This window comes from Cyprinodon tularosa, unplaced genomic scaffold (assembly GCF_016077235.1).
Source record: "Cyprinodon tularosa strain WSP-4 unplaced genomic scaffold, ASM1607723v1 ctg531, whole genome shotgun sequence".
NCBI classification, from domain to species: domain Eukaryota; kingdom Metazoa; phylum Chordata; class Actinopteri; order Cyprinodontiformes; family Cyprinodontidae; genus Cyprinodon; species Cyprinodon tularosa.
This window is the reverse complement of record NW_024039265.1, coordinates 995,175-1,021,966: the sequence shown is the minus strand read 5'-3', so window position 1 is coordinate 1,021,966 and position 26,792 is coordinate 995,175. Positions and strand designations below refer to the sequence as shown.

At 39.3% G+C, this 26,792-nt stretch overlaps 1 protein-coding gene across 1 annotated transcript; it reads right to left on the bottom strand.

Moving 5' to 3' along the window:
* Positions 1–300: 300 nt before the first annotated feature.
* Positions 301–23,335, bottom strand: bsk146 (brain specific kinase 146). The gene is made up of 5 exons (XM_038304364.1): positions 23,090–23,335; positions 3,037–3,299; positions 2,733–2,935; positions 1,968–2,159; positions 301–1,885 (listed from the first exon to the last, which is right to left on the bottom strand). The coding sequence occupies exons 2-5, from the start codon at positions 3,272–3,274 to the stop codon at positions 1,151–1,153; spliced, it is 1,368 nt and encodes a 455-aa protein (XP_038160292.1). The 5' UTR covers positions 3,275–3,299; positions 23,090–23,335; the 3' UTR covers positions 301–1,150.
* Between the last annotated feature and the right edge of the window lie 3,457 nt (positions 23,336–26,792).

The window sequence follows — 26,792 nt, the reverse complement described above, 5'->3', positions numbered from 1 at the left end:
GAGAACTCTTGCGCTATCATCCCCTGCATTGAAATGAAGACTGTTGAGGAACATGTAAAGTTATACTTTCATATCAGTTTTACAAATAAGGAAATAGTAAACCTTTTTACACATTAGTATCAAATTATTACTATTTTCGCACAAGGAGGTCAGATTGCTGTTTGGTGCTTTGGCTGCGCTGGTGGTCGCTGCTCAAAGATTTTTTTCTGAAAGGATTGATAATCTGATTACTTTATTATCATTACTTTACTCTAATCTCTTCATATTGCAAAAATAAAGTTGTAATATTCTATTATTTTATTTTATTTTGTTGTTGGCCCTAATAGTCCGTCGTAATAAACACTCCAAGATCTAAAAGTAAAATCTTTCTACTTAATAAAATGTTTGTGATTGGTGAAAAGTTCAGATTATTTGTAAAAATAAAAAAGGTTTACTGGTTGTAAACCAGGTATCATGTTGTGTCATAACACACCGTTACACCCCGACTTATTAGGTAAGTGGAATTAGACGTTACAGTGTTCACTAAAACAGAAAACATAGACAGTTACTTTACAAAAATAACAAAAAGAAAGAAAATAGTAAAAAATAGCTTAGTCTTTAAGGAGTCAATAAATAAATAGTATTTCAAATTAAAATAAATACACTTTTCTTAGATTCATACAGACACAATCCACAAACATACTTTTCATATTTTTTTACACATTGTCCCACTCCTTGATCTCTTCTTCATATTTTAGTCCTCCTTATAAAACAAATCCTGCGTCACTTTGTCAAAGCTTTTTCCTTGTCCTTCCTTTCATTTTTTTTTTGCTGCAAGTATTGCTCTATAAAATAAGTTTTGGTTTTCTTTTCTGGTTTCCTTTTTATTAGTCTGTTCTCTTTCTTTTTCGAATGAAATGCATTTCAAAATGTCACTAGATTGTAAACAAAGCCTCTCTTGTTGACATCCAATGAAAAATGTTTCCTTATGAGGAAAGTTTGCCTTCAGTCAAGATCTTCGTAGCCTTATTGTGTTTTACCATTCTTCCTAACATGTTGAAAACAAGATACATTAGTGTTTTTAGTCTGGTCATTTTTTGAGACATGCACAACTATTGCAGTTTGAGAGGTATAAAAGTGTGGGTTCAGTCTGTCGCCGAGCCGGCCATGCTCACACGCAGATTTCAATGGGTGTAGCCACCAGGAGGCGACCACCGGGGGAACCATTTTCTCGTGGCATTCGGTCATAACTGTTGGTGGACGACACAGAGCTGTTAGTGGAAACAGACACAAAATGTCCCCCGCCGGGGTCCATCATGTTTCCCTTTGCGCCGCCACCACCGCTGCCCCTGTCCACTGCCACGGGAGAGAGTGGCGAGAGTGGCGAGCGAGGCGACAAAGTCTGCTGCTTCATCCTCTCTACCAGGAGCTCCTCGTCTTCTTCCCCTGATGAAGAAGTTGAGATGGTACCGTCTATATCACCACGCATATTCCCTCCTCCGCTGCCGCCTCCAACCATCTCCCTGCTACCTCCCCAACCTCCATTGCCATTGTTGTCATGCTCTGAATCTAGCATCCAAGAGTGGCTAAAGTATCCGAAGACCTCCTTAACGGAGCAGCGGCGGTCCTGCTCCACTGACAGCAGTCGGCGGAACATACGGAGCGCCTGCTCTGTAAAGCGCCTCCACTGAGACGGCACCGTATTTGTCCTCCTCCTCTGCCAGTGGATGAACTCTTGATAGAAAGTATCGGTGGGAAGCGCCTTCTCCCACGGGAAGTTCCCAGTCAGCATGCAAAAGAGCAGCACACCAAAGGCCCAGACATCGGTGCTGTAGTCCACACAGAAACCCTCCTGGCGAGAGGCGTCACAAAGCTCAGGGGCCGTGTAGGGAATGGTGCCACTCACCTGGGGGGAAAAAAACTCAGCAGGTCACATCTAGGTCAGGCAAATAGCCAGAAGCAACCCAGATACCTAAATAGTTACTCACTCTTTTTACAGGCGAGCCAGCGCGACGAGTCATTCCGAAGTCTGACAGCTTGACTTTGCGACACTCTCTGTCAAAAATGAGAATGTTTTCAGGCTTGATGTCCCTGTGGACAAGCTTCTTACAGTGCAGATAATCCAGAGCAATGGCCACTTGATGCACACAGCGCTTTGCCACCGACTCCGGGAGACCAACCTGAAAGGTCAGAAGAAAGGAATATTAATATTAAGCACTAGCCGAGGAATAGACAAGGTTGAATGGTTTACAGAAGGTGTAAATTTAAGATTCATCTTCCACCATCTGAAGTACTCTGGGTAGCAAGAAAATTTATGAATTAGGACAATTCTAGCTCTTTGCCTCAGAATGGAAAAGTTTTGTTTGGAAAAATGCCATTAAAGTATCCAGTTACATCAGCTATTTTGGGTTGGTTAAATGGCATTACATCTTTTTAGCATCTTTTTAAAAAAGCTCAGATTGCATCGCTGGTGTGCATATTCAACTGCTTGCTTCAAGAAATAATGGAGAATTGCCATATTCAAGCCGGAAGAGAAAACTATTGGTACAATTGGAAATATACAGAGTACAGAGTTTATCAATTAGGAATTCCATGTCTATGTCGCTTAGAAATGTGGATTTCTTTTGAAGGACCAGAATCCTGGTGATGCACTTGATGTACAGTGATGTTCTATGTTAAAGGGAGTTTTAAAGGGAATATCAAGAGTTTTGTAAAATACAATGAAACAATCATCAACTGTAGTATGTTGGCACCTGTGGAGGAATGATGTCAAAGAGGTCTCCTGCCACAGCGTACTCCTGGGCAAAGACATAGTACTCGTCTGTCTCAAAGGCGATGCCGAACATGTTGATGATGAAAGGGCAAGGGGACAGGTAGAGTGAGATGCTATACTCGCGAAGAAACGATTTCAGCTTGGTTGTCTTCTTCTTCAGAAACTTCAGGGCCATTTTTGTACCTTTTGAGAAAGGACAAATTAGAAATTCTGGATTATTTTCCCAAGAAACACCCTACTGTATCTAAGCAGGATGTAAACTGTGCATCCGCCTGATCCCTCACCTCTGATCTTGTGGATGACCAGGTCCACCTTACCATAGGTGCCCTTCCCCAGCTCCCTGATCACCTCATAGTACTTGTTGACCTCCAGCCTCTCCAGGTTCTGTGCAGCGATCAGCTGCAGCTCATCCAGGATATCCACGTTAGAGCGAGAAACCAGCGGAGAGGAGCTCATGGTGGGGGCTGCTTCAAACGATGGACTGGGGTGAAGAAGCGGTGAGTGAACTCTCAGGCAGGACATACGAAGCAGCCAACAGCTGGTTTCACTGCACAAAAAAACAGGAAGGGGAATGAATCTCTAATATTTTGGCCTCATTTTTATTTTTCACTGACCACATGCCATGTACCAGCCTGCATCACAGCCTCCACAATCATCTCTATCTGCAAACAAACAAAGACTACAGGATCGGTGCAACACTAATTTTTGGATCTCCTGCACTTCACTTACAGAGCCATCAAAAGTCATTAGAGGATTTAACTAACATGTCATTTACTACACCCTGCCTCATTAGAATGCCCTAAGAACCTACACCAGGATCCTCCTTATGCACTTCAGCTCTGCTTTTACACCATCATCCTGGTCCTGCAGCAGGACCAGCTCCCCCAGCTAACCATACCTGACCTTTACTACAGCCGCCACACCATCCAGCTCCTGAAGTTTATGGATAACACCACCCTTATTACGCTCATCTCCAGGACAAGTCTGCTTACTGGTTAGAGTTTACTATCTGGTGCAGAATTGTCTGAAGATCAGAGCTTTGAAAACAATGGAGAACAGAGGAGTTGTATATTTTTTGACATCCCCCCATGCTCCCCCATCATCCTGTGGCATTCTACAGTCACCTCCGTAGACTAATTCTACCACCTATGCACTGTCATCTCTAATGACCTGAAGCAAGAACTGAACACCGTCTCCCTCGTCAAGATGAAACAGTAAAGGATGTGCTTTCTGCGGTAGCTTTAGATTTTTAGCCTGCTAAAGAGATTGGTGATGCTTTTCTACTCTGACATTATTGAGTTCATATTTTTTCACTCTGCAGAATGAGTGATTGACTGCAATCTTGCTTTTCTAGAGGAAATGAAGCTAAAGCAAAAATGAAATCTGGAAGACTCTTATCAGCTTCACCTGAACCACCTGTGATTTCCCTCTTTCAGCTCCAGTCAATCAACTCGGGAGCCGCATCTTCTTCGAAGCCAATCATTTTGCCTTTATTTCACACCTTGCCCAGCTTCTCTTTTTCATCCACCTCCACCCCATCTGCTCCCACATTCTCAGTCCCACTAACGCTCTGGCTTATTCCACCACCACTGTCCGGATCCCAGGTTTCCCATCCAAGCGTACGCCGATTCACAGCATCGAAGTCTTCCGCCGGGGCCCGAGCCCCAAATAACTTATTTCGTTTATCTCTTCTTCTCCTGTCTCCTTGAACCTCATTCGGCCTCGGCAGATAGCCACTCCCTCTTAACTTGGATCTGCCAGAGGTTTCTTCCTGTTAAAAGGGAGTTTTCCTCTCCACTGCTGCTACATGCATGCTCAGTTCGAGAGATTGCATAGAATCATTCACTCCTTGCAATGAGCTGTTTTTCCTTAGATAAAAAATATTTTGAAGAGTATGATTGTGTTACCTGTATAAATAAAAACTGCAACTGTTCTCTATGTGAGTCCTTCCAGGTGAACTGTACACCTCTAGGACCCAGAGGCATACCAGTAAAATTGCCTCTGACCCCTGCCACCCTGGACACAGAGTGTTCCAAACTCTCTCCTGTAGCAAGAGGCTTCAGTCCATCAGAACCAGAACTTCCTGCCACAAAAACAGCGTCTGCAGATAGATTAACAAGACCTGCAGTTGAAATTTCTTTTTATATTGTCCTTATTGTATACTCACACTGGAAAAATTATCTAGAAATAAGTATAAATTTCTTAGATTAAGTGGATTTACCCTTAATTTAAGTAGGTAAATGAGGTAGTCTGCCAATGGAATGAGTATTTTTACTCTTAAAATATGATAATTAGATAATATGGACTTGAAATAAGACAATGCATTTTTTTTTTAAGTGTAAACCGTCTTGTTCCATTGGCAAAATGTCTCTTTTAATTCCTCAATCCAAGAACAAATACACTTATTTTAAGAAAAAAAAAGACTTATATAAATTTCAATTTTTTTCCATTGTACAAGATCTGCTATGCTAATCTTCCTCTGGAAAATCTTTCTGTATTCTCACATCATTCCACACAACTTGCTGTTCTATACTTTGTTATTCTACATTATTTTATGTGAACTCCAGGTTTCCTTGTTAATCCAACATCGAAACCTGACAGTAAAGCTTCTCTGGTTCTGATTTACTCTTAATTTAAATAGCTCACATCATTTCTCTCCATGGATGAGTTTGTGGTTTGCCATGAGCAGACTGTGAACTTCCAACACAGCTGCACTGTAAAGAAAATCAGCGGTAACATATTGACGGCGCATCACCATCATCAACAACCTCTGCGGTTCTTTTTACACCTTATTTTCCCTCCAGACTGCTGGGAGAAATAGAACCCTCAGTGCTGCAAGCGAACGCGGCTGAAATGATCCTATTTTGTACCATTTCAATCTTTCCGTTTAATGCATGACTCTAAACTTGCCTCATAAGATAAGGCTTGATCCTGTAAATGTTGTATAAGGCTTAAAAGCAAAGGCTAGGTTGCTTTGCAACTGAACATCTTCAGGCAAGGTTTCTCTGAATCAGAGTGAAGTTTTAAAGTAATAACATTGGTTTCTTGTTTCAGCGCTTTAACAGAAGTACCTGGTTCAGCAAAGGAAAACAACATTGAAAACTGTGTTAGAAATCATTTAGGTAGATACATTTCAGGTTAAATTTGATTCTTTGTGGGCTCTAAAGGGTCAGAGAAAGGATCTTATCCAAAATAATTACAAAATATGACCAATAAATACATATTTTCTACAGACAGGCTATAAAGCAACCAGATATCACACATTTGCTCTATCGTTATAGGAATGAGACGAGCAACAGTTCAGGTTTTGTTTGCATCTTTCTCTGAACATTTAAAATGTGAAAGAAATCTAAAATTTTTGGCATCATTTGTTCATTCAGGTTGGTTGAGCGATGTTAAGGTGGTTGCCCGTCAGGTCTGCAGCGTGGTCGTCGCTGAAAATGCTTATTATCTGCAGTGAGGGCCTAAGTAATTTTAAATGCTACTCCCCATGGGTGGCTGCTGGAAGCTGAGTCACACATACACAAACAGCCAGCCAATAACAGTCAGCTCCAGAAGATCCCTTTCCTACTGCAGTGTGTTTATTCTTACCGATTGCTTTCTTTTTTTCCTCCTTCCTGAGCAGGCTGATCTGCCAAGTCCTGACCTACAGCCTTATAGATCCAGGCGCATGTGGAGGAAACACGGGAGCACATACAGCCCAACACTCAACAATTATATAAGCTGCTCAGAGAGTTGGATTGCTCTCATATTTACAGCTTTTTTTTCCTCCTTGTCTTCAACACTCTGCTTTGCCAATCTCCTCAGAAATCCTCTTTACATCATACTTCCTACAGACGCTTTGCTATTTGCCACCAACTTCTCTTTGATGTCTAAAAAAAGCACCGGCGAGCTCTCATAACTCCTGGCTTGTGAAGTCAACTCTTGTCATTCCCACTGCAGGTCTTTATGTTCCTCTGTGGGGGTTTTATCTCCTTGAGCGATGCCGACTGGGAGAGAGGTTGATGGCAGCAGGTGAGGAAGAATGAGTCAGTTTGGGTGATGCATGGCGCCACAGAGAGCTTGCACTTTTCTCTTTGTTTCTCTTGTGCAATAAAATACAAATACACATTTATAGGAGAGGCCAGGGAGTTGTTGTGCAGACTAGGCCATTTGTTTCTGTCATGGATCAGAGTTGCTTACTTTATCTAAACACTTTTTAGTTTTTTTGTTTTGTTTTTGTTTTGGTATTTTTTTTCGTGTTTGTGTCCATAAAATAGAACTGCAGATTAGATAATAATGAGTGTCTTGTAGCAAAGATTGCCATGGATTGTAGGAACAAAATAACAACTTGATTGGCTGTCAGAGAGAAAAATTTGACTTTTGTTTTTAGCAGATCAAAATTCAACTAAACACTACATTTCCAGTGATCCTGTCTTCTAGCTTATCATCTATGCCGACATTTAAGTATAAAATGGAGTTTGATGCAAAGAAACCAAGCACAACTTGTGCTAAATTATTTCCTGTCCTGCATTTAAAGTGTCACTTTTGGTAGCGTCCGAATACTGTCCCATTTTTTTCTTTGTTTTCTAGTTTTATTGGTTTAATTCCTATTTTGTTGTGTTTTCTGGATATATTTCAGTTCTTAGGTATTTCTTGATTGCCCTCTGTTGCCCTCCTGTGTTGCTCTCTTTTACCCTTCTAGAATCCTCTGTTCGCACCTGCTCCCAATCAGCTCATTAGTCCAGCCTTTGTTCAATCTAACATATCTACTCTCTCTATGCAGTTCCTTATTGTTGGTTCCTCATCTTTTCCTGGCTCCCCATCTGAGTTTTCCCATGAAATTGTATGGTTTTTCGTTCCATTTATTTTGTACTTTGTTTTTTGGATTTTTTTTTTTTGCCTCAGTTATTTAATTAAATCTTCAAGAACTCACCTCTGCCTCATTTTCTCTACATTTGGGTCCTCAAAACCTCAACCCAACCCTGACAATTACTGTATGCAGATCCATAATGTGGAATTAGCAATGATATGCTACATCATGCCGTCAAACTGGATGCATTATTATTTCAACAAATCATTTTATAATGGTGTAGTGAAAACTTGAATATATTTGGCATAAAAACATATTTTTGAATACTTATAGAGGAGGGCAGGAATGGATGGGAAAATAGATTTCTATGTGTTTAATTGCATTTGTATGTTTTACGTCAATGCATACCTATAGTTATCTAATGTGTTTTACATTTGTGAAATTAATGTAATTTTTCTGAAAAAAAAAAAAAAGCTTCTATTCACCCCATTTTAGAACAGGAATCTGTTTTGAGTGTGGAAGTTTTCTATGTGTTTATTATCCATATTCTTTTGTTTGTATTTGAAATACATGTCTTTCTTTCCTTCATTCATAATAATAATTTTATACAGTAAAGAATCAACTGAAAATCCAGGAATTAACTTTCATTGAATTGATTGCCTCCATCTCATACATTTATATATAAAATTAACAAATAAAGGAATAAGGAAATTCAAAGGTTTAAACTTTTTAGGAGATAAAAAAGAGGTTTTCTTAAAAGTCTTCTGGGTTTTCATGTTTGAGCTCAGTTTCATCTATTAATTTAGCACCGATTTAAAACACGTCATCTCAAGGCTCCAATCAGATCAGACAGTCAGATCGGTAAAATGTCATCTACAACCATTGTGTCATTTACTTTGCAGGATTCTTACGGAGCTAAATTGGGGCCATAAAGTTTATTCAAAAGAAAAACAATTTAACCTGAAAGAATGAGGTGACAGTACATATTTGCTTGCATTGTGTCGTTGACTACAGCAAAACCTCAAACCTGGTATGCATGCAGCGACTGTGGAGAGGAAAACCTCCCTTTTAACAGGAGAAAACCTGCAGCAGAAGCAGGTTCAGTGCTAGTGGCTTTCTTTGTCTTTGGTTCATCGACACTGAACCAGTACTCCATGGACAATTGAAAGAAACGGTTAAGCAGAAGAGCTTCAAGTTGGTTTTTATGTCAAAAGGCATGAACGAGAGCGCATGCACTTAGCAACAGTTAAAGCTTTTAATGAACGCACTCAGAGAATGGGCTGTCGACTGGAAGTGGAGGAATTTGAGTGACTCCTCTTCCTCTGACCTGTGTATGTATCATAACTGTAATCCAATCACAATAACACTCTATAGTTTAGATTCTTTTAGAGGGAAGAAAACATGCTCTGTTCTGTCAATTTTAAACATACTAGGTCTGTGGTCTGGGAGATGCTGCTTATGGAAATATTGGTATCCTTCTGAAGAGCCTAGAGTTAAAACACTGCTATTTTAGTAAAGCAAGCTGTGCTTATAAACATGTAGGTTTAAAAAGCCAAACCCTCTGAAGAGAAACCTTTGTTTTAATAAAGTAAATCCCTGTTTCTTTTCTTCTCTCCACATTGGACCAAGATAATGTCTGAGACTCCGGTCTCAGGCTATAGGAGTCCAGGTCAGTTCTCAGGTCTTATGGGAACAACTCAAAGGTCGGTCTGGTTTCTTGCACCTTAAGAAAGAAGCCGTTTCTCAATTTACTAGAAAGCGAGTTTGTATTTGTGTCCTCGCCAAGTACCTTCTTGACAAGAACACAGGAAAGTATAGACTTGGGGAAAACGGGAGGACACAGCATAAATCTGGGTGAATTGGAACAGAAACCTTACTGATGATGACATCACCACACAATCGTTACCTCCTGTTATTAATAGTCTCTAGATAATAATGAATTCTTACTTTTTTTATTTAGTGGGGGACTAATCATTAACACAGTCAGATAAACACAAATCAAATTAACCTTTTGCCAAATAAAACAAAAAAATCACCATCAGAGCCAGAGGCGTTGCAGACGGGGTGCGGTTAGCCCTGGCTGCCGTTACCCTCGGAGGTCCGCTGGTTGCTGCGGTCCTCTTAACTTCGGAACATTTTTTTAAATTACACACTAAACCAGTAAATGGGCCATATAGTGAAACTTAAAAGTATTATACTGGACAAGTTTGCTCTGTTGCATACTGGGTAAATAGGGAGGGGTAAGAACAACATCCTGGGACTTTGTCCGTTCTCGGTCTGCTGTTCTTGTGAATTGGAACAGTACTAGGGCTGAGGTTCATGACGTTTCACGAGTACACAAGAACGCACAAGTACACATACTGAGAAATGGCCAGAGTCTTGAGCTCAAGTCTGTTGTAAATCAGGATAAATGTTGTGTAAGGCATCTTAGCTGTTGGCATGGTAACGTCAGCAAGATTAATGGAATAGCAGTTTCTGTGTGAATTCCCCAGATTATGTAGGCCCTGGAGGTGAGATTGCAAAAAGTCGAAAAGCATTTCAATAAAACATCATCTAACAGAGAATTTAAAAGAAATTTAATGCTATACCTTAAAATAAAATCACCTTAAAAATAAAGCCTTAAAACTCAGAGCTCAAACTGATTTAATTGTTCAATTAAATTAAACTGATGCTAATAAAGGCTTTTTGGATTCTCTGATTTATCTGAGCTTCGCTGGAGGCAGAAGTAAAACGAAAAGAGACAACATTGATCACAAGAAATACAGAAACCATTGATGTGAAAAACAAGAACCTTTAGGATGAAGGGGAATCTGAATTATGTCTTTGGGAGTAATTCAAAAATATTTTCTTCCCGTTTTTAAACATTCATGCTCAGTATTTATCCAAACAAGTAATTAGGCTACACCTAATGCTGCCACGCTCATGTTGCTGTTCACCTGAGCTTTCTTAAGCCTGCTTTTTTTAAAAAGCCACTATTGGATAGAAGTAATAAAGAAATGGCTCCTTTTTTAATCCCACAGAAATGTTTAGTCCCACGAGGAGGAACATTCAATGTCCTGGAAACAGAAACAAAATACATCATGTTCCCTTCAGCTGATCTCAAATCCTCCCTCCGCCTCCTCCGTCCTCTGAGCTCCACACTGACACTCAGTGCCACCAGGTTTAAGGCTGTGTGAAAACAGTGCCGCAACTACAGGCCACAGCTGACTCAATCCCAGACTGCTTATGCAACCAGCAGGCAGCGCTGACTCTGGCCAAGCATATTCAGCTCGCCAAGGCGATGATTGCGGCCACGTCCGCCTCCACTGATGCAGAAGCAAAGTCCCCCAACAAATACAGCTACACCATCTTCTTCTTCTTTAATATTTTGTTTTTTTTTAGCCTGATGCATGTGCAGCATAAGCCCATAATTCTGTTCTCAACATGCAGAGACTCAAAGATTTAGACATAGATTTTCTGTAAACAAACTATTTGTCTTTGATTGCAGATCCTGGCATGGATGGAAGAAGTTACCGACCACTCAAAATATACACAGTGCACTGACAGGGACCAATCAGAATGAGAAAAAAGGAGATCAGGGGAGCGCAGGGCACTATGACAAGGAGTGGAGATAACGAGTGCATCTCCAGGCAACAACCTACGGACACAAGATGCAGCAGGTTAAGGACAAACCTTACAGATTAGTGTATCAATTTCAGCTTTTTTTCATATTCAGCATGTTTTACAAGTCAAGGACTTGATGCAAACTGTGTTTCCTTGATAGTAACTTTCAACGGTATTGTCTCGGTAGGGTGCTTTAGATGTGAATTGTGCTGTATGGATAAACTGAATTCAGTTTAAATGTACAGTGCCTTGGGTACATCACAACAAACAACCTTAAGTGCTTTATTATTGTATTTTATGTGATTGTCCAATTTAGATTAGTGGATAATTATAAACTCTGATGGTGCATTAACACAAAAGCATAGGTGCATTGAGAGGTCCATTGGCATGATTTGAATGTTGGGAATTGCAAGTCTTGCAGCGTTTTCGTGTGGTCAAGAGTCTAGCATCCAGAGCTGCTGACCTGGAGTTTGGAGATCTGAACTTTCGCGTTAACAGTGAAGCTGATCCAGGATCAGCCCAGGAGATAAACACTACATATAAGCTGTGATCACTACTATGGAACTGTCAGCATATAACTATGAAAAATGAATCGAAAAATAACTATTTGAACACCCTGCTATTCTGCAAGTTTTCCCACTTAGAAAATTGTCATCATAGGTGCATGTCAACTGTGCGAGACCTAACCTAAAGAAAAATCTAGAAATCCTAATATATGTTTTAACTATTTGAACACCTATCAGCTAGAATTCTGACCCTCAAAGACCTGTTAGTCTGCATTCAAAATGTCCACCTCCACTCAATTTATTATGCTAAATTAGATGCACCTGTCAGCTGCATAAAGACACCTGTCCACCCCATACAATCAGAAGAAATCCAACTACTATCTATACTATATATATACTTCTTTGGTTCTGTTTGAAAAGGGCAGGTGCATGTCCCTGATCACAATTCCTTAAAAAATACTTTATCATTCCCAAAGGGAATTTAAATGTTGAAGCAACTTATTGCAATAATTCTGTACTGTTAGGTTTCTTTCTGTGTTTTCTAGGTCATTTGTTGTTTTCTGAATGTATTTGGGTTCTTATGTACAGTATTTCTTGTTTACTCTCTGCTGCCCTCTTGTGTCAGGCTTCTTTCCCCTACCTCCCTTCTAGATCCTTCTGTCCACACCTGCTCCCAATCAGTTGATAACTCTGTTCTTTGTTCTGTTTGGCAGTTATACTCCTCCTCTGCAGCTACTCAGTGCTGGATTATCTTCATTCCTTCCCATTTTGACCTAAGTGTTCCTCTTTGTTCTGGTTCCTGTGTGTGGTGATAGTTATTTCTGGATTTAAGCTTCTGTTTCCACCACTTGTTATTAAATCTGAAAGAAACCACTTCGGCTAGCTTTTCTACATTTGGGTCCTCTAAAAACCTTCACACAACCTGACACTTATCTGCCCTAAGATAAGATATGCCTCACCCTTGTCGGAGCGTGATTCTGGATACAAGCACCCCATTGGGTTAAAGCTCCTCCATGCAGGAAGGTGGGGGGCAGTAGAGCTGCTGCTACTCTGCAAGCGAGAGATGTCAGAGTTTTTCCTTCTGGTCGTTGTGATATTAGCACCCTGACCCGATCATGGATGAACAATGGAAGGATAATAAAGTAGTTCCATTCTAACCCAGGTGTCTGCAACCTGTGGCCGTTTTCTCCACTGACTGATAGCATTGAATTTCTAAAAAAGCATTGACTGATTAACAGAAATCAATCTGTCTGTCTGTCCGTCCACACATCCGTCCATCCATCAGTCTATCTAGTTTTTTTTTCTCCTTTTTTTTTTAACATGAATTTCCAAAAAATATCAGTAACCTATTAAAGATTTATGTTTGTAATGTTTGCTCTAATACAGTTCTATTAGCCTAGCAGAAGTCTTAATTAGATGTTTTTTTTATTTAATTTACAGAGTAAATCAAATTATTACAGTAGAAATACATATTTATCTTTTTTTTAAGTGGGAACAATTTTGGTTTTTCAACATAATTTTCCAAAAATATTAGCAACCAATTAAAAATATGTTTATTCACTTTTTGAAACCTAAAATGAATACATATAAAAAAAAAAAACTAAGATTGAAGAAAAATGCAACAAAATCTTTTTGACAGAAAATGTGTATATATATATATATATAATAACTAAAAACATTGAATGTTCCTGCAGCATTTCACGTTAGAAGGAAAAATCCCTTTCAGCAGTAGGAGACCGATAGCAGCAGCAGACTCAGCATGGGTGGCCATCTGCCTTTACTGGTTGGGGGTGAGAGGACATGTAAGTTCTTCAAGGCTTAGATAATAAACATTTAAACAGACATTTCTTTTTGGATTAATATACTATAATTCTATGAATTCCATTTATCAGCATTAGAAATCTGTGGAGGTTTAATAAAAAGAAGGAAATAAAAAAAAACAGTAAAAGAGTAGGAACAGCGGCATATGGCAATAAGTCGAGTTTATAGAGAGGAGGAAGCAATGATGCAGATTTTAAAAGGGAGAAACAACCTTACCGCCTCTATAAAACAGAACTACGTTTTTTTTAAAAGGCTTGTGTCTCTAGATTTCACCTCGCGGTTAAATCCAAAAACAGAATCGGATTTCTTGGCTTATTTTTAGCATTTTTAGCAAAAACAAGGGATCTGACTTTTCCTGCACATGCTCTTAACATATAGACATCTAAATATAGATAAGAAGGTGCTGGTGTTAAAATTAGAATATCATGAAAAAAGTTTTTTTTTTTTCAGTAATTCCATTCAAAGAGCAAAACCTGTATATTATATTCAGTTAATACACACAGACAGGTATAGTTAAAGTACTCATTTCTCTTAATTTAAACCAAGCATCCCCAAAGTCGGTCCTCTAGGGCCGCTATCCTGCAGGTTTTAGAGGTTTCCCTGCTCCAGCACAGCTGATTTACACTGATGGGTTGATTAACAGGCTTTTTGCTGAACTGCAACGATCAGAATCAACTGTGGTGAATCAGAGAATCCTCTAAAACCTGGGATGCCTGATTTAAACTGTTATACTTGACAACTAATGAAAACCCCAAATATAGTACCTCAAAAAATTCGTTTACTTAAGATGAATTAAATAAAAACTAATCCTAAAATGTTTATAATGTAATTTACTGCAGTAATGCGGTGTGGCATGGAGTCGATACATGTGGTGTCTGTAACACCCTGTTTAGGCTGATCTAATGGTGGCCTTCAGCCCTTCTGCATTCTTAGGTCTGGTGTATCCAATCATCCACTTCTCAATGCTCCATTGATTTTCTATGATGTTAAGGTCAGGTGGGTTTGCTGGCCAATGAAGAACAGCTAGCATGGTAGTTTTTGCACGGGGTGCAGGAACCATGATATATTGGAAAATGCATCTCCATAAAGTTGGTCAGCAGTGAAAGGCATGCTCTAAAACGTCCTGGTAGATGACTGCGTTGATCTCGTGTCTCGCACTTTTGTTCACTTTGTACACTTTTGTTCTACAGCATCTTTGTCTTCCCTTTACCTCTATGAATTTGCTTGGACACAGAGCTCTGTGAACAGCCAGCCTCTTTAGCAATGATAGCGCCTTGTTCACCATGTGCAAGGTGTCAAAGGTCGTCTCAAGGAACACAGTATACTCAGCAGTTTTCCTCAGGATTCTTTAACCTACAGAGCTATAGTGATAGACCATTTAAAGGCCTTTGCAGGTGTTTTTTACTTTTTCAGTGGAACGAAACATACTTTTTCATAATATTCCAATTTTATGATCAGCACCTGTATATTATATATGGTACTGTAAATAATACAATTTGCAAATTGACTTAATAAAAGGTGTATATATAGTTTTCGGCTGCCTTTTCATTTAAAATATACCCCAGCTTTAGTATGAGGCACTAACAATAGTTATCAGCATCTGGGTTTCAAATAGAGCTACACAATACTGAACTGCAATAGTCAATGCAATATCAATGTGGGAAATTTCACATTTTGTTGCTGAGATATTAAAGCTCCAAGTGTGATGAGACATTATAAAAATGTAAAATAGACAGTATCGTGTAGAGCACAGGTCACGGATTAGCGGACCAGGGTCTGGATACGGACCCAACCTGATTTAAAACATTTATAAATTACTGCATGTTGTCCAACAGCAGAGTCTAACTTCACTTGCACCGCTTCTGTTATTATGATAAAGCTCTCAAGAGCGTCCGGCACCAGGCTACACGTGATCCACATTAGCCAATGAGCTGCTGTCAGTCTGGGTTGCTGCTGCTGCTACTTTTAGACACAGCAGGCAAACCTGTGGCAGGCCGGGCGATGGGAAAGAAGGAGAAGACGATGAGAAAAAGAGAGCAGAGAAAGTGTTGACTGCTGGAAGAACTGCGGTGAACTAGTGAAAAAAAAGTGAAATGGCGTGCTCAAAGATTACCCTGCACATTTAGAGTATGTTTGGCTCAACCTGCTGCTGTGAAGCAGGATTCTCCACCATGAACATAATCAAAAATAAATATGGATCCAGGCTCAGAATGAGCTCCTTGATATGTGCTTTAGAATGGGTTTATCTCCATCGAAACACAGGTTTAAAGCCTTGCAGGGCAGCATAAAGCCCACTGCTCTCATTAAGACATGAAAAAAGAAAGAAAAGAACAAACAAACTGTCAGTTCAGGTGTTTTATAAAAGGGTGATTTAGGAAATTGTCAATATATACCAAACTGGACGATTGTTGTTCTCTACTTAAAAAAAAAACAGTTTAGATTTTAAAAAGGAAATATGTTCTATTTTTCTTATATATATCTTTTTTATTTAAAAAGTCAATGTATAACATGGATGCATAAAAACCTCATTTCATTTTAGTGTTAAATTTTGTGTAAAGTAATAGATTATAATTTAAAAAGTCTTCTGACCTTTACTGTTTGTTGACTTTCTTTATTTAGACTGCGCTGATTTTTAATTGGTTACCCCTGGTGTAGAGGAAATGTGTGTTAATCTTGACCGGTTTTGTCAGCATTTTTCCCTGATATTTTTTCACCTAGTTTGAACACTGATTGCACTCCTTGACCTGCATCACCCAGCGATCCTTGGCATTGGTCAGGACATCCTCAGATAACACATTAGGCTTAAATAAAGAGCTTCTCTAGAAAACAAACTGCTTATTGAGCAAATTGATCCATTTAACTTAAATTACATTTTCAACTGAATTCGCTAAGGTCTTTGCTCTCTTGCATTGATCTCTCCGTAAACCTCAATCAATAAATGTCTTACTATGTTTCAAATTTAAACCACTCTCAAAGATAATATTGTTTTCTCTTCCTCCTCCCAGCTGGGTGCCTTGCAGGTTGCCAAATCAAAAGAGGACGCATCGCAGTTAAAATTTAAAATGACTGGTGAAGACAAAACAGCCATAGTAAGTTCTTAAGATACTTTTGAAGGATGCGGAGGATGATTAGGGTTGATTGAGGCCATTTCTCATCCTGTTGCTCTTTTTTTCCGCCCTGCTTTGGTAACCCCGGGAACTAGAAACTGACCGGTCAGATCAGTGTCTGCTGATCACTGCATCAAATCCATATTTTCTTCAACTGCTGTCTGATGTACAATGACATTATGTTGTTTGATATCAAAGTCAAAGGAAATGAGAACGTATTACATATTAACTAATGTTTTAGTGAAGGAGGCAGTGGAGAAGAGCTTTTTTTAATCAAAAAGGAAGCTACAGAAAATAATGTTGACAAAGGATGATAAGAGAATTCTCTTATCAGGTTTGTAGTTGCTTTTAAAAAAAGCAGTTTTAATTTAGCCCCAGAAGGACTGTTTCATCATCCTACCTCCAGCTTAATTACCGATGAGTTCACCGTGCTTCTTGGGTTCTTCACAGTCTAGCCTATGTCAGCTGTAGCCTCTCCCCGCCCTGTCGCTGTTCCTAGGTCCGAACTTCCGAATTGTGCTCCTCTGCTCTCCTCTTGAGCTGCCCTATCTCCCCGCTCCGGTGCGCTGTCTGCCCAGTGATCTATCACTCTCATACCTTATCCCCAGACAGGGGCAGGGCTGGCTGACGGTTATGTTCTGTTACAGCCGCTGTTCTCACACTGATTTCCTGCTCCCCCTCCATTAGATCAGGAACGCTTTCTCACCTTACCTCTGTTGTCTGGGTTATACCCTTGTTTTGGAAACTCTGACTAAAGAAATGTGGCCCATGTGCAAGAGAAAAATGTGCATCCGCTCAGAAAAAAATTATTAACAACACATGACAGGCCGGTTGCCGATCAAATGAAAACTGGACGATTTCCGAGCACTGCCGATTGACCGGTACAATTCTACCGGGACCTCTCATATGATTGACTCTGAACGGCCGCCCTAACCCCTATATGGAGCACTATATAGGGCAGGGGTCATCAATGTTTTCCAGGCCAAGGACCCCCAAACTTATGGCGAGATGGAGCGGGGACCCCCTAATTATATATATTGTATGAAATTGTGTTATATCAAACTGGTTCTACTCTTTTATAGATGGAGTAATGTAACGGAAGTAATTTTGCCCTGGGATTATTAAAGTACTTCTGATTCTGATTGGGACAGGTGTTGTGAATGACACGGTGCCCAGATTAAAAGAGCTCCTGTGTGTCGCTGAATGTGTGCATTGATGACTAAAAGACATCTTCTACCTCCATTTATCTGTTTTCTACAGTGTGTTGAATAATGTTACGTGAATTTAAAGACATTTCAATTAGTGGAAAAAATTGCAGGGGAGGATATAAAAAAAGTCTAATCAACCAAAACTTTCGCAACCCCCATGCAGTACCTCTGTGGACCCCCTAGGGGTCGTGGAGCCCCTGTTGAAGACCTCTGATATAGGATGCATGCCCTTTTAGAAGAGTGTCTGAACATCTAGTGGAGGAAAAGTAGTGGACAAAAACTTTCCCACAATGCACCTTTAAAGTAGTGATCATCAAGCAGCGACAAATAACAAAGATGGCGCAGGCACCATGTGTCCCAATGACCCTGATTAGGACATTTAAAAAAAAAATATGTATATATGTTTTTTTATAATTTAATTTTAAAACGTCAGGATCTGAGCCATCATGGATAAAGACAGATAGGACCAATTTAAAGCACTTTTTAGAAAAGGCAAAGAAGAATAAACAATCTGGGATTTACACGGAAAATAATATAATATAGTGTACTTTTTCTAGGTGTTTGTTAATTTGCATAGTTGCTCTTAAATAAACATGTTCTTAGAAAATAAATAGTTTTAATATATTAAAACTATATAAAGCTGACCAATCGCTTCTCCATTATTAAACTAGTACATTATTTTTTTTTTCTTTTTAGGTTTGTGACACAATATCGGACAAAAAATATCCAAAAACAAAAAGTAAACCTATACATAAAATAGTTTTGTTTTTATAAAGTGTTTTTATAATGTTTTTTATTGTTGGAATTCATACGAATATACTGGTGTGATAACTTAGCATTTGGTATACAACTATCTTTATTTCATAGCTCCCCGCTGGAGTAAACACCAGCCGCAACTGCAACGTGGAGCGAAAAGTAGAAATCATCTGTCCGAACGGTCAGTTAACTGAGTTTGCTATAAAGTCCACTATGTAGTTCCTGCTCTTTAAACCAATTAAGGGGTCTAGGGTTTAGGGCCGACGTTCGGAAACAGCTATAGTGTTGGGAACGCCATAAAAGTTCAACATTGATTGTAGCTTTGTTTGCATCAACAACATGTCCTGATTCATTCTTTAGGTGGCTGTAAAAACATCCAAGATGCCTACTCTGGTTCTATACAAAGGTTTCCTATAGGCTTATTATATTATTTTTCTATTTTAAACTTTGTTTTAACTTTATTAGTTAGTGAGTGAAAAATATCTTTCTGTAAAAAAGACCAAGTGTGCAATGAATAACAAGGAAATAATGGATTGAGGTGAGGAGGCGACTCCTTGCGGAGGTGTAAAAAAGAAAGAAGTTCAATATCAAGTGTGAAAAAATATAAAAGACAAAAAAATAGGTATAAGAAGTAAAGCTTGGAGCAGAATATGAACACTGGTGTGGATGCGTGAAAGCTGCCAGCGGATGGCGACAGCGCACGCCTATATGTCTACTGACCGCATTGGTATATTTTTAGGCTCAAAAGGGACAAATTAAAGATTATCAGGATGGAACTTCTGGTTTTGTACATTTTCTGGTGTTTTTCACCATCAGCATAGCTCATGACTAGGCGCCTTTAACTGTCCTCTCAGCCGTAGTTTAAAATGACAGGATGTTATTAAAAAGCATGCTAAAACATAATTATACAACTTAAAGCAAACCTTTCAATTCAAACAAGCAAAACTGCAGGGTCGTGGTCAGACGAGGACAAATCACAGGTAAAGCATGAAACCTTAGCTGGACTCTTACTGGTTGAGGGATTATTTAGCCCCAGATGATTGATGTAGCCCATATTGGAAGCTATGACTCATCATGCTGGAGTGTTTGTGGATGTGGAGTGGATTTACTTTCATTTGAAATGAAGGAGCAGGCCCTCTCTGAACTGCAGACACACAACCAGACAGCTTCCCATTAGTTTATAATGCAACACCTTTACATTGATTAGGTTTTTGTTTTTGTTCCTTAACTAATTATTAATCCTTGTACAGATTTAGATTCGGCCAGAGATCATCATTTTTGCATAATTTCTTCTTATTATTTATTTATTCATTTATTATTATTATTATTATTATTATTATTATTATTAACACAGAAAGCCTAAAAATGTCCACATTGTTTAGTCTATTTAGCACTTTCACATCTTATATTGTATTTTGGTAAAGATCTGCTGAAAGTTGAAAAGAAAAACTTTTGGGTTTTTGTTATTTGATTTTTATTTTATTCTTTCTTTAATTCAAACCTGCTAACCTAGTAGTAGTTAAAAAAAACTGCTAGAGATGTTTCATTCTGTGTGCTATTGTGTTTAGTAGTAGGGCTGTGACAAAATGTTTATACTTTTAAATGATATTTCTATAGATTCAAAATACTAATATTGTGATATTTCATCAGACAGCGTTGGCACTGATTCAAAATATGCAGAATGGATCTTACATGTAAAAAAATATATTTCTTTAGGCAAACATTTCATAAAACTCTTAAACCTCCAGGCACTAGGTGGCAGTGCACAAAATAAGCTATTATTCAGCTGCTCTGAGGCAGCCATAGCTGAAATATTACAAATACCATAATATATTGTCTTTTTTAATGTATTGGGATATATCTGGATAAATCATATCGTTATGTGTTATGACATGCATCAAATCTCCCGATTGTTGCTAATTCACAACCCCTGCTTAGTAGGGGTTTAATAATATTAATATGGGAGGATACTTCCCATCAAATTTAAATACTTTTTTTAATAAATAAATTACAAAACAAAAGTTTGGGCACACCTTCTCAGGCAAAGAGTTTTCTTTATTTTCATGACCATGAAAATTGTAGATTCACATTGAAGGCATCACAACTATGAATTAACACATGTGGAATTTATATACTTAAAAAAGTGGGAGAAAAACTGAAAATATGTCTTATATTCTAGGTTCTTCAGAGTAGCCATGCACAGTCTTGGCATTGTCTTGATGAGCTTCCAGAGGCCGTCGCCTGAAATGGTCTTATAATAGTCTTGAAGAGTGTGCGAAGCAGTAATCAAAGCAAAAGGTGGCTACTTCGAGGAACCTAGAATATAAGACATGTTTTCAGTTCTTTTACACTTTTTTGTTAAGTATATAATTCTATATGTTAATTGATAGTTTACATGCCTTCAGTGTGAATTTACAATTTTCATAGTGATGAAAATAAAGAAAACTCTTTGAATGAGAAGGTGTGTCTAAACATCTGGTCTGTAATGTGCATCTAATTGTCTTCAGTGTAAACCGTTCTTGATAGCAGTAGTTCTCTAGGCGAGTGCTTTAAGTTCCATTTTGCATATCTAAGGTGTTTCCTGTTTAATGTATAACGCCCTAGCCAACCAGATTCCACTTCCATTTTGAAGTAATTTCTTGGTGGCATTACGTGTACCAAGCAGAACTCATATATACAGAAATACTGTAAATCATAACCAAGGAACTGTAAGCTGCTACGGACCCTGAACATGGTGCTTACTTCATACTGGAGCTAAAGGATTAGTTTAGTTTAATGAGGAATCTCTCTTCACCATTCACTCAAAATCAGAGTTAAAATTTAAAATCCTGAACTTGGTACTTTTACAATCAAAAGTTTTATAGACCATCTGTGATTTTCAAAACCTTTATTTGTCCTTTTCAAAACGCTGAGGTGTTAGAAATGACAGTCAGTGTGTCACTTTGGTAAAATAAGTATTTATTTTATTGGCCAAAGTGTTTTTATCTTGAAAATAGGTACTAGACTCTTATTTATTTGTGAGAAAGGAAACATTCCTTAATGTTTTCTCGTGTCAACACAGTTGATGATAAACACATTTTCAGGATACTCAGAAATAAAATCAGAAAGGTGCAAAATCAGGGAAGAAGCCTTACTGACTGTTCAGGGTTGTGGGTTCAGAATTTGGGGTAGAAATGAGAAGACAGGATGGAAAATTTATAAAATGTAGGCTGGTGTTTTTGTAGTCGAGACTGATTTAGATCTAAAAGAGATTATTGAGATGAATAAAACCCTTTCTTTTTACTTCCTTTATCAAAATACAAAAAAGTTATATGGCTTTTTTAGAACCAAATAAAATACTGCTTAAATCTTAACTTCTTTTCACCTCCTGAGCTTGATGTTCATTTTACACACTGATTCTTCAGAGAAAATGTAAATCTGTCAAAATCAAAACAGTCAGCACGTCAGACTACAAAGAGAAACTAAAAACAGCATCGGTCAGTGAACCTCTTCAAAAAAGGACGAATCTTTTTCTCTCAGTGACAAAGCCGCCTAAATCTGCATCAGAGTGTTGAGCTGCAGCCATGCAAGATGTAAACACTGTACTGAGGTCCTGAAGGGGCCGTCAGCACTATGATGCATTTTAAACCCGCTTAGAATTGGAGGAAAATCAGGGGTAGAGCTAGATGGGGGGCCAGGGGTGGCCATGGACACCCTTAGCCAATCATTGGCCACCCCTACTGTTTTCTTCTCTTAGGTAGAATATTCAAAACAATTTAATTTAATATATATTATGTATTATATATATAATGATTAGTACAGAATTCATGCTCTTTCAGAACTAGATGATGTGTCTCTGCAAGTCATCTAAGAGTCTTCAGTGAAATCATGTAAATAACTGTTATTATAAAAACCAATTAAATTATCAATTTATGTAGATATTAGTGCTTGTAAATAACAATTTAATGCAGAATGATATTGATAAAAGTAGGTAAGTAATGACGATGGAAAAGATGTTCGCTCCAGAACTCAAACCTGAAAGAATTTTATCCCATATACCTTTTATCTAGATGGGTGTTTAAATATATGCATCTATTTGTTATCAAAGGCTGTTGGAAAGTATAATTTGTCTTTATTTAGAAATATAGACGTTGTGCTGGTTCCTGTTGGATCAGTGTAGACTGACCCCAAGGTTCTGGTGCCTGTCCGCTTTCGGCCACCCCTCAGTGTACATTGGTTATTGCCTGGGCACCCTTATAAACATTTTCTGGCTACGCCTCTGAGTAAAATCACAGCCGCTTTACATTCAAGGAGTCAGAAATAATCACAGAGGATGCAGCAGAACCCCACCCCCCCATCAGACCCCCCTCTAACCAGCATCGAAAAACCAGAATGCATAGAAGAGATGAGAGGAGGAAGCAAACACACTCTCACAGCATCATTCCTTTGCAAACATTGTTTATAATGATGCTCTAAGGTGAGTTAAAGCACAGTAGGATTTCACATGCTGCTTCTGTCTGCACGCTCCAGGTGATGATAGACTGGAGATTTCTCCCTTTACTCACCCTTCAGTGGGTTCCCATATGGAGGCTGCGGTGTCCACCCTGTCCTCGCAACAATAAACACGCGTGGCTCATACTACAGCCTGGCAGGAGCCTCCTGGCTTGAGAGCAGCGCGTCGCTGCTGGATGTGCGTCCGGGCATCCTGCTGCCTCCCTGCGGATCTGCGTCCTTATTGTCTCCGCATCGCTCTGATCTCCAGGATGGGAGGAGAGGACCGGAGATGCAGAATGTACAACCCTCCCCCCTAAGTCCCCCCCTCCTCTCCTCAAGGATCCGACCAATCACAGCGCTGCTCCGCCGGGAGCCGCTGCTGCTTGCTGTCTCCGTACAGACTATGCTGCCTTCAGGGCTCATCGGAAATATTTTAAGTGAACGCAAACAAGCAGAAAATAATGGAAAAACCAAAAATATTCTAGTATATTAATATATATTCCAACATCTCTTTACACGCATATCTTGTATATACATTTATTTCTTAAAATAATACAAACACGTTACACAAGACCAATAAAATGTGCATTTTATAGCACATGTTATAACATGGAGTAATAATTAAAAGTCAATAATAATTATTATTAAATAGTCATTACCATCCTCTGCAGAGAAAAAAATTTTGTAAGTTACAAGGTTGGTTGTTCATAAAGTGTTATATACGTAATAGTTATAGAAAGTTGAGTGGAAGGAAAAGCTGTGCTAAGCTTACAAGCCACAGTAATAAAAATGGACTAAACTTGGAAGTTGGAGTACCCGGTACTTTATCTCCTCCCTCTGCTGACAAACTTTTTTGCAGATGATTATTTTGCTTTTCCAAATTTCCAAATCCCTGTCCACACTGTTAAATGAAGCAATACTGATTTAAAATGCATGAAACAAGAAGCAACAATCTTCTAAATAAAGCAAAAAAGAACACATTTATCAGGTATTATATTATTGTTTATGGCACAAAATTTTATATGCGAATGCTAGAGAGCATATCAAGTAATTGATTATTGCATCAGCTATCTCTAAACTAAGATATTTTGTTCATTTAAAGATGCTTCAAGCTTTGTTTAGAGCTAATAAAAGAGGCCTGGTCATGTTTTGGCTGAGGTTTTTGGCTCTCATTGGGCTGTCCGGCCTTTGCGGGGATGCCGGTTCCTGGCATTGTTTGGGGGTCTGGGATGTTTGAAAGGTTTTGCACCGTCCTTGGGGAGATGGCTGACTGTACGGCAGGTGGGATTGCTGCCTGCCCTGACAGTATGCCTGCAGTCGGGTGGGGGGACTCTGGTGGGCAGGCTCAGACTGGTAATCTGTGATACCGGGCATTTGCCCGGTGGGCCGTTCCTAATTTCAGCGTAATTTACACTTAAAATAAGACAACACAAATGCATTGTGTTATTTCAAGTGAATATTATTTAATTATCTTATTTTAAGAGTAAAAATACTCATTCCATTTGCAAACTATATCATTTACCTACACAAATTAAGGGTAAATACACTTAATTGAAGGAATTCTTTACTTATTTCTAGATCATTTGAAAAAGAGTGGGGATCCAGGAGATAAAGTGTTGCACCTCGCTCTTCTAGCTGGTCCATCTTCACGAGTCGTTTTCCACAATGGCGGTCATACAAACAAAACAAGCTGGTAAGGTACCAAACAGGAAATATGCATAGAGTAGAGCGGATGTAGATTTGACCAATCAGAGGCCTCCTGTCTGCAGTCACCTACAATTTTGGAGAGCTGCAGCAGAGCTTCTGCACATCTGCGTTAATTGCGACACACCCGCAGATGACCTTGTTTCTGAGTATAAATCAGCCTTAAAGCTGGGATTGTGTGAATGTGACTGGATGAAGGGGTGTTTGCCCCCTCTGCCTTATCTAATGAACATTCTAGCCCCCAAGTATGAGCAGAGTCTGCCTTCTCCCCCTTCTTATGCTTCCCGCCCTTGCCAGGTGTCTGCTGTCACTCTGAAGGTTCTCTGGGTGCGGGTTGGGTGCTTCATTGGGCTCTGTCTCAGTCCTGTGGCTGCCGGACCGGGCCTATGGGGTCCCCGCTAAGGGGTGATGCTCCCCCAGACCTCGGGGCTTTCATCTGGGTCCACCTTAGGCTGCTGCAGCCCCATGGAACCTCTGCACTATGGCCTCCAGGGTCAGTGTCTGGGCTCCTTTTGTGTTTGGCCCCTGGGGGGATTGAGCTACGGGTGCTCTGTCAGGGACAGATTTCCTTTGTGTTTATTATTTATTGATATTTTGGGATATGGAAAAAATATCAACCCTATATAATTACTATGAAACCAATAATTATTAATAATTTAGTCACAGCAGTAAAGAATAAATGTAAAAAATGGAAATGGGAAAGGACCAAATAGGAATATGTAGTTGCTGAGGAAGGATTGGCAAAGTTACAGGTGCTGGTCATAAAATTAGAATATCATGAAAAAGTAGATTGATTTCAGTAATTCCATTTAAAAAGTGAAACTTGTATATTATATTCATACATTACATACAAACTCATATATTTCAGATGTTTATTTTGTTTAATTTTGATGATTACAAATGACAACAAATGAAAATCTCAAATTCATCATATCAGAAAATTAGAATATTGTGAAAAGGTTCAAAATTGATGGCCCCTGGTGCCACACTCTAATCAGCTAATTAACTCAAACCACCTGCAAAAGCCTTTAAATGGTCTTTCAGTCTAGTTCTATAGGCTACACAATCATGGGGAAGACTGCTGACTTGACAGTTGTCCAAAAGACGACCATCGACACCTTGCACAAGGAGGGCAAGACACAAAAGGTCATCGCTAAAGAGGCTGGCTGTTCACAGAGCTCAGTGTCCAAGCACATTAATAGAGAGGCGAAGGGAAGGAAAAGATGTGGTCGAAAAAAGTGTACAAGCAAGAGAGATAACCGCACCCTGGAGAGGATTGTGAAACAAAACCCATTCAAAAATGTGGGGGAGATTCACAAAGAGTGGACTGCAGCTGGAGTGAGTGCTTCAAGAACCACCACACACAGACGTATGAAAGACATGGGTTTCTGCTGTCGCATTCCTTGTGTCAAGCCACTCTTGAACCACAGACAGCGTCAGAAGCGTCTTGCCTGGGCTAAAGAGAAACAGGACTGGACTGCTGGTGAGTGGTCCAAAGTCATGTTCTCTGATGAAAGTAAATTTTGCATTTCCTTTGGAAATCAAGGTCCCAGAGTCTGGAGGAAAAGAAGAGAGGCACTTCATCCACGTTGCTTGAAGTCCAGTGTAAAGTTTCCACAGTCAGTGATGGTTTGGGGTGCCATGTCATCTGCTGGTGTTGGTCCATTGTGTTTTCTGAGGTCCAGGGTCAACGCAGCCACATACCAGGAAGTTTTAGAGCACTTCATGCTTCCTGCAGCTGACCAACTTTTTGGAGATGCAGATTTCATTTTCCAACAGGACTTGGCACCTGCACACAGTGCCAAAGCTACCAGTACCTGGTTGAAGGACCATGGTATCCCTGTTCTTAATTGGCCAGCAAACTCTCCTGACCTTAACCCCATAGAAAATCTATGGGGTATTGTGAAGAAGAAGATGCAATACACCAGACCCAACAATTCAGAAGAGCTAAAAGCCACTATTAGAGCAACCTGGGCTATCATAACACCTGAGCAGTGCCACAGACTGATCGACTCCATGCCACGCCGCATTGCTGCAGTAATACAGGCCAAAGGAGGCCCAACTAAATAC